Source organism: Cebus imitator, unplaced genomic scaffold (genome assembly GCF_001604975.1).
Source record: "Cebus imitator isolate Cc_AM_T3 unplaced genomic scaffold, Cebus_imitator-1.0 Scaffold369, whole genome shotgun sequence".
NCBI lineage: Eukaryota > Metazoa > Chordata > Mammalia > Primates > Cebidae > Cebus > Cebus imitator.
Window position 1 is genome coordinate 144,773 of NW_016107684.1, and position 8,912 is coordinate 153,684.

At 38.5% G+C, this 8,912-nt stretch overlaps 1 protein-coding gene across 4 annotated transcripts in view; it reads left to right on the top strand.

Moving 5' to 3' along the window:
* The window catches only part of RNF138 (ring finger protein 138), a 40,418-nt gene that overhangs the window by 14,335 nt on the left and 17,171 nt on the right, over positions 1 to 8,912 (top strand). For 3 of the 4 annotated variants that reach the window (XM_037730934.1, XM_017507128.2, XM_017507127.2), the window contains 2 exons: positions 4,467 to 4,632; positions 6,467 to 6,582. The exons of the other annotated variant lie outside the window; for it this stretch is intronic. In XM_037730934.1, coding sequence (XP_037586862.1) covers positions 4,467 to 4,632; positions 6,467 to 6,582 — 282 coding nt within the window. The remainder of the gene's footprint in view (positions 1 to 4,466; positions 4,633 to 6,466; positions 6,583 to 8,912) is intronic. 4 annotated transcript variants of the gene reach the window in all.

Genomic DNA, 8,912 nt, shown 5'->3' on the forward strand with positions numbered 1-8,912 from the left:
AGGGTAGTGGCGTGACCTCGGTTCACTGCAGCCTCCGCTTCCCAGGTTCAATTGATTCTCCTGCCCCAGTCTCCTGAGTAGCTGGGATTACAGGCACCTGCTACCACGCCTGGCTAATTTTTGTATTTTTAGTATAAATGGGGTTTTGCCATGTTGGCCAGGCTGGTCTCAAACTCCTGACCCCAGGTGATCCACCTGCCTCGGCCTCCTAAAGTGCTGGAATTACAGGTGTGAACCATCATGCCTGGCCATTGTTTTTAAAAATTTAAGTATAAAATGCATATAGAGACGTGTCCCTATCAGAAATGTATAGCTCAGTGAATTTTCCCAAATTGAGTACACCCATATCAAAAAACCATTTAACACCTATGTCAAGCAGCAGAACATGAGCATCCCAGGAACTCCCCTAATATTCCCTTCTCCAAGGGAACGTATCCCACCTCCTTCAGGATACCTTTATCCTGACTTTTAACATAGTTTAACTGCTTTTTGTACACTATAGAAATATTATCATGAAGTTTGTAAAATCTGGCTTGTTTAGCTCAACATTATATCATGTTCATATTGTTGCTTGTAGCTGTAGCATTTTCATTCTCATATACATCATATTTTAGTTTTCATTTTGTGAATATACCATAATTATGCATTCCTCTGTTGATGGACCTACGTATAGTTTTCAGTTTGGAGCTGTTATAAACAATATGGCTATGAACTTTCTAGCAAATTTTTTTCTGATAATGTATGTAGTTTTTAATTTTTAATTTTTTTTTTAATATATGCAGAGTCTCACTGTTGCTCAGGCTGGAGTGCAATGGAGTGATCATAGCTCACTGCAGCCTTGACCCACTGGGCTCAAGCAATCCTCCTGCCTTAGTCTTCCAAGTAGGTAGGACTACAGATGTGTACCACCATGTCCAGCTAATTTTTAAATTTAATTTTTATTTTTAATTTTTTATAGGAGCAGATTCTCACTATGTTGTTCAGGCCGGCCTCAAACTCCTGGCCTCAAGTAATCCTCTCACCTTGGCCTCTGAAAGTACTGGGATTACAGGCATAACCCACTGCTCCTGGTTTTATATATGTAGGTTTGATGGGTATATACTTCAGAGTGGAATTTATGGGCTCTAATGGATACTGCCACCCAGTTTCCCTAATGATTGTAAAAGTTTACACTCCCAAAGCATCCAGTGTGAGTTTAGGTTGGTTAATATCCCCCGTAACTCTTGGTACTTCCCACTTTTTTCATTTTTGTCTTTTTTTTTTTTTTTTCTTTTTGAGACAGAGTATCACTCTGTCGACAGGTGCCAGGCTGGAGTGCAGTGGTGCGATCTCTGCTTACTGCAACCTCCACCTCCCGGGTTCAAGCTGTTCTCCTGCCTCAGCTTCCCAAGCAGCTGGGACTACAGACGCGAGCCACCCATGCCTAGCTACTTTTTATATTTTAGTAGAGACAGGGTTTCACTATGTTGGCCAGGATGGTCTTGATCTCTTGACCTTGTGATCTGCCTGCCTCAGCCCCCCAAAGTGCTGGGATTACAGGTGTGAGCCACCGCACCTGGCCCGTTTTGTCTTTTTTTTTTTTGTAATAGGGTCTCACTCTGTTGCTCAGGTTGAAGTGCAGTGGCGCGATTTAGGCTCACTGCAACTTCTGCCTCTTGGGTTCAAGTGATCCTTCCACCTCAGCCTCCCGAGTAGAGTAACTGGGATTACGGGCATGCACTACCATGCCAGCCTAGTAGCGACAGGGTTTTGCCATGTTGCCCAGGCTGATCTTGTGAGCTCAAGCCATTTGCCCTGCTCAGCTTCTCAAACTGCAGGATTACAGGTGTGAGCCACTGCACCTGGCCATTGTTTTAATATTTTTTATTTTTTTATTTTTTTTGAGATGGAGTTTCGCCCTTGTTGCACAGGCTGGAGTGCAATGGCATGATCTTGGCTCACTGCAACCTCTGCCTCCTGGGTTCAAGCGATTCTCTTGCCTTAGCCTCCCAAGTAGCTGGGATTATAGGTATGTGCCACGATGCCCAGCTAGTTTTTGTATTATTAATAGAGATGGTGTTTCTCCATGTTGGTCAGGCTGGTCCCGAACTGCTGACCTCAAGTGATCTGCTTGCCTTGGCCTCCCAAAGTGCTGGGATTATGGGTGTGAGCCACTGTGCCCCACCCATTATTTTATTATTACTATTTTTTTTAGAGACAGGGCCATGCTGTGTCACCCAGGCTGGCCTTGAATGCTTTGGCTCAAGGGACCCTCCCACCTCAGCCTCTTAAGTGGCTAAGACTACAGGCATATGCTGCTGTCCCCAGCTTTGGTTATTTCTACTATTTTTAAAACTAGTTTTGCTGGGCACCACGGCTCATGTCTGTAATCCCAACACTTTGGGAGGCCGAAACGGCTGAATCACTTGAGCTTAGGAGTTGCAAGACTAGCTTGGGCAACTGGCAAAATCCCATCTCTACAAAAAGTACAAAAATTAGCCGTTGCAGTGGTATGTGCCTATAGTCCCACCTACCGGGGAGGCTGAGGCAAGAAGGCAGAGGTTGCAGTGAGCCAAGATGGCACCAGTACACTCTAGCCTGGGGGACAGAGCAAGGCTCTGTCTCAAAAAAGTAAAAAACAAATAAATAAAACTAGTTTTTAGTTTGACAAGTCAAAACTGGTGTCTTATTTACTTTGCTTATTTTGGTTTCTGGTTATGGTAAATATTTTTAATTATCATTGTTTTTTGGAGATGGTATTGCTCTGTCACCTAGGCTGGAATGCAGTGGCACCTTCATAGCTTACTACAGCTTCAACCTCCTGGGCTCAAGTGATCCTTTGCCTTAGCCTCCTGAATAGCTGGGACTACACGTACATTCTACCACACCGAGCTAATTTTTTAGTTTTTATTTTTTGCAGAGACAGGGTCTTGCTATGTTGCCCAGGCTGGTCTTTAACTCCTTGCCTCAAGCCATTCTCCTGCCTTGACCTCCCAAAGCACTGGAATTATAGGCATGAGCCACTGCACCCTGACTTACGTTTTAGTTAATGGTCTTAATTGGTAATAACTTCTAGTGCCGCTTTAATGATACTAGCTACTATTTTTTGAGCACTTTCCTGACAATCACAAATACTGTATTAAACACTTTTGTTTTTTTGAGACAGAGTCTTACTCTGTCGCCAGGCTGGAGTGCAGCGGTGTGATCTCGGCTCACTGCAACCTCCGCCTACCAGGTTCAAGTGATTCTCCTGCCTCAGCCTCCCAAGTAGCTGGGACTACAGGCACATGCCACCATGCCCGGCTAATTTTTGTATTTTTAGTAGAGAGGGGTTTCACCATGTTGGCCAGGATGGTCTTGATCTCCTGACTTTGTGATCCACCTGCCTCGGCCTCTCAAAGTGCTGGGATTACAGGCTTGAGCCACCACGCCTGGCTAAACATTTTATATGTGTTATCTATTTTAATCCTCTGAACAGCCCAATCAATTGTAGATACTTTTATTATTTCACGAAGGAGGAAACATTTTAGAGGGGGAAAACTGACTTGTTTAACAGTGCCACATAGTTAGGAAACTCAGGTTCTGTGATCTCTTAAGGCACCATAACTTCTCAACTTTTGTTATGAGGAATACTCATATATATTTAAAGGAGAGTGGATTAAATGTATATGTATTTTAGATCCCAGATATATACGTCTGTAGTTTAACTGGTTCTCCTGAAAGCAAAATGATCAAATAAGGTATTTGGTGGGGCTAGAGAAGATAAAAAGATTTTCGTTTGATTCTAATTAGAAAGTTGGTTATAAATGTTTAAAGCTGGAAGTATTAAATATTTCTCAAATTACGTTCCATTGCACACTGTTTGGAAAATTTTCCTATTTCCTGACCAAGTAACTTTGATTAACACCTGTGAACATGCAGATAACTTTGAGAAACACCTAATTTTGGGTAAAATCTATTAACTTTATCCTGGAACTTCCCAAATCAGTTTGTGTGCTCTTTTGTAGTAGACCTGTTTATGTCTTGTGGAACAATATGTTGATACACATCAGTTTGAGACAAAAGCTTGTCATTCATCCTTTTATTTTGTAAGGGGAGGAAATGGAGATCTAGTATGGGTTAATGTGTTACCTAAGATCACACAGCTACTAAATGGCAGAGCCAGGATCCAGTTCTTCCTTTGTACCTTGCTTCCTCTAGTAATATTATTAATATGTAGTATTAGTATTTATTCATCATATACTGTGTTAAGAAGTTGTAAAGCAGACTTGAGTGTAATTTTTAAAATATTCCCATCTAGTCCACCTATCAGTCTTACTCTCTGATAAATAAATATACAGTTCTTAAACTTGTAAGATTTATGTGCTTATGAGTAGCCTAATTTACTTAACATGAATGCATATCCATAATCATTTGTTTGTATTTAATTACAGCGATGAAAAGAGTAATTTTTTTCTTTAATTAACGTGTCACAATGTTTGGTTTAGTTTCTGTAGAAAATGTTTCCTGACTGCAATGAGGGAAAGTGGAACACATTGTCCCCTGTGTCGTGGAAATGTGACTAGAAGAGAGAGAGCATGTCCCGAACGGGCTTTAGACCTTGAAAATATCATGAGGAAGTTTTCTGGTAGCTGCAGATGCTGTGCAAAACAGGTAGAGTAAAAGTGACATCTCTCTTCTTTGGAAGCCAAGTTTCTACTCTGAAATTCTTGTTTGAATTTTCTTGGTGGGTACTGTTTTGAAAAGAAGGAAGGTAGATTGGGAATTGGATAGAAAAGGCCAAAAAAAAGCTGTGGGCATAGATCTTACTCAATTATAAACTTATTGATAAATGAGATTGAAAAAAATTACCGAATTTCATATTTAGCATAGCATTTTTCTAAAAGTAGTTTCTCATTGATCACTTACTAAATTAACAAAATGAGCAAGCTGGCATTTAGCTCATTTAAACCCCATTCTGGTACAAATTCAACCCTTAAGTTTTTCTTCTGGTAGCATCATTATTGCAGCTTTGCACATAGAAATGTTATTAGATTAGTTTGGTCACATGTATTTATGTAGTTAAGGGACTTTCTAGCTGCTTACTTTACTTATGTATTTATCTATTAAATAAATCACAAGGGGTGGGCATGGTGTCTCATGCCTATAATCCCAGCACTTTGGGAGGCCAAGGTGGGTGGATCACCTGAGGTCAGGAGTTCGAGACCAGTCTGACCAATGTGGTGAAACCCCATCTCTACAAAAAATAAAAAAATTAGCCAGATGTGGTGGCACATGCCTGTAATCCTAGCCACTTGAGAGGCTGAGGTAGAATTGCTTGAACTGGGAGGCAGAGGTTGCAGTGAGCCAAGATCGCGTCATTACACTTCAGACTAGGCAACAAGAAAAACTCTGCTCAAAAAAAAAAAAAAAAATCACAAAATATTTGGTTAATTTTAAGGAACATGTAGGAAAATTAGGTGTTAACAAATAACCAGCATTAATTCTCTAATATGGATGTTATTCTATCATTTGGAGAAGGAATAAAATAGTGAGGGGTGGTTTTGCTTTGAGTAAATCCATGTGTATAGATTTATCACCAACATTTTTTCTAACAGCTAATGAAATCAGTGAGCAAAACCGGTTGCTATTTCTTGCATTCACACAAGTCAGATCTGCTTTTCCATCTTTTTGAAAAAAGTGTTTCACTGACAGGTTGATGAAGTGAAGCTAGAAAACATACTTGAGGAATTTTGGCTATTCCTCTCAGTGAGAAGCTGAAAAATGTTCCAAGTATTAACCTGGGAACTTAATTTTCTTTCTTTTTTTTTTTTGAGACAGGGTTTCACTTTGTCACCTAGGCTGGAGTACAGTAGCACAATCTTGGCTCACTGCAGCCTTGACTTCCCAGATTTTAAGGGATCCTCTTTCCTCAGCTCCTCAGGTAGCTGAGACTACAGGTGCACACTACACCTCGCTAATTTTTGTATTTTTGGTATGAACAGAGTTTTGTCATGTTGCTCAGGCTGATCTCAAACCCCTGAACACAAGCAATCCATCCGCCTTAGCCCCCCAAAGGGCTGGGATTACAAATGTGAGCCACCATGCCTGGCCATGAACTTACTTTTTTTAAAGTGCATTTAACTCTGCTAGGCTGCAGAAGTTAAATAATAAGACATGCCCGATAGCATCTGGCATCATCTTAGTACTTTAAGTTTTTTGTCTAGTACTAGTAGTGTCTTTTCAAGTGTAAAGTTATTTGCTATTTTTTGTAGTGAGTTTATGGACAGATGGACTCTTCTCCATCTCTACATATAATAAACAGAAATGTATTACCTATTTTTAAGTCCTGCTTAAGGATGAAATCACTTACTTTAAAAAAATAAAACTCTTGTTTAAATGGAGTATTTAGTTACTTATTTTAATTTTTTTCTTCTTTTTGACAGTATCTCAAATCTTATGAGTTCTATTTTAAATTAAAAGTCACATTTTAATCAATAATTTACAGATTAAATTCTATCGCATGAGACATCATTACAAATCTTGTAAGAAGTATCAGGATGAATATGGTGTTTCTTCTATCATTCCAAACTTTCAGATCTCTCAAGATTCAGTAGGGAACAGGTAAGCAATACTTATTCCTAAATATAGAATTTTCATAATTGAAATGGAAATTGATGTGGGAACTTTATGATAAAGTATTTTGGGGGATGTGTGTGTGTTTGTGTGCATGTGTTTTTAAAGTGAATTGCGAAGTATCAGAACTACAGCATTTGCCTTCAAAATCTATTTGGCACATATAAGATATCATCTGGGAGATGAACTTCATGAACTTTTTTTTTTTTTCAGTTTCCAGGCAGAATTTCATGAACTTAAGCTTATGTTATTTAAAATCATTCTAAGTATCTTTATTTTTTTGAATAAAAAATAAGTTTGAGATTATTCTCTTAGTGATTTTGCAATTGAAATGATTTGAAAACTATAGAAAATTCTTTTTAGTAATGTATTTGCCAACTACAACCTATTTTTTCTTTGCTATCTAAGGGATAGACTTATAGTTTGAAATTTTTATTCTAAAATGTCACGTAAGAGTGAAACTAGGTGCAATGCAGTTCTATTTGAGCCTCAATTCTATTAAACAACTAGATTTGGATTGATTTGTATCTTCTCTTAGATTTATGTACATTAAACATTTTTATGAAATGTATTTTACACAGACAAATGGCCAAAATGCACTTGTGGTTTAAAAAAATAATGATAAACATCCAGTTCCAGGTCAAGAAATAGAACATTTTTCAGAACTTTAGAATCTCTATGTGAGCCCTTGCCCATTTGAACCCTGTACTCCTAGATGCAACCACTATCCTCTTATTTGGATTATTCATTCCTTTGCTTTTCTTTATGTATCATCACCCATGCATATATCCCTAAACAATGCATTGTTAATTTTGAAAACTTCAATAGTAGGGATACACATAACTGTGTAAGGAAAGACAATATTGCCACTATTGTAGAAAGGTTCCCAGGAGACAGTATATATAGTATGTTAAGCAGTCTCTGAGATTTTATTTTAGTAGCTTTTCATTTTATATGTTGCTAATTTTTAGTAACTTAACCCCCCTTAAGCACTTCATGTTTATCATACAACATTAGGTGTCTTCCCTGCTCAGTGGAAATTTCTGGTAAAGATCTTTAGTGATTTTCTGATAAAGATCTGTAGTAATTTTCTGATTGTCTAATCTGCAAAAACTTTTCAGGTTCTCATTTTACATGACTTGTTAGTGTCAAGGAAATTTGGTTGAAATTTATTGCTCTTGTAGTTTATTTTTAGTCTCTCTGGGTTTCTTCATTTCTGTTTTCCTTATTGTTGTACTTCTACTTTATTGTAATTTCCTATCTGCTTTTTTACCCAATAGATTGTTCTTAATTGAGGGGGTGGCATTTGTCTTGGTGAGGATATCTCCAGGTTTTAGTGAAGTTCTTAGTATACATGACTGTAATCACTGCTTTTAACGACCAAATTTTCTTGTCAGGAGACAGGCCTTCCTCCCTCTTACCGCTTAGATCCACTTGCTCATAGACACTCGATTCCTAATAGCAATATTCCTTATCTGTCACTTCCCTAGCTCAGGCCCTCATCTCTCACTCAAACTATTATAATGGTCTAGTTGGTAGTTACTCTCTAATCTGTTTTACATTCTGTGACCAAAGTAATATTAATGAAGTATAAAAGACAAAATTCCTTATTCCAAAGCCCTTTCTGATCTGGCCCTTTCCTCTGTTTTTATAGCCTTTTTCTTGCATCATTGCATCACGTCCCTTTGCCATGTTGAATTTTTTCTTCCGTTATCTTTGCCATTCTTGAAAAACAATATGACCGTGGTTAAAAACAAAGGCTTGGAGCCGGAGTGTTGGGTTTAAATTTCAGCTATCACTTACTAATTGTATTACACTGGCAAGAAACTGCCTCAGTTGTCTTAATCTGTTTAAGGAAAGGTATGAGAGGCGATTATAATATTAGGACCTCACTGGGTTGAAGTTAATAAATGAGTTAATACAGGTAAAGAAACTTGAATAGTACTTTGCTTGGTGAATGTTAGCCTTTCCCCCGCATCATCACTATCACGCCTTCACCTCCACATCTTTACCAGTAATATCACAACCTGCACTTTGCCAGCTGGTTGACTTTTTTCTTCTTAAAGACTTCGACCAAGTGTTAGCTACTCAGTAAAATCCTTCCCGACCTCTAGAGTTTTTTCTTGGTAGAACTGTTCTTCATGCAATTAGACCTCTAAACTTTATTGTATCTATTTATTTATTTCAGCCTGTCTCCTTACCTAGAATGAGCTTTTTAGTCTTATTTATTTCTTTTTTTTTTTTGAGACGGAGTTTCACTCATGTTACCCAGGCTGGAGTGCAATGGCGCGATCTCGCTCACCGCAACCTCCGCCTCC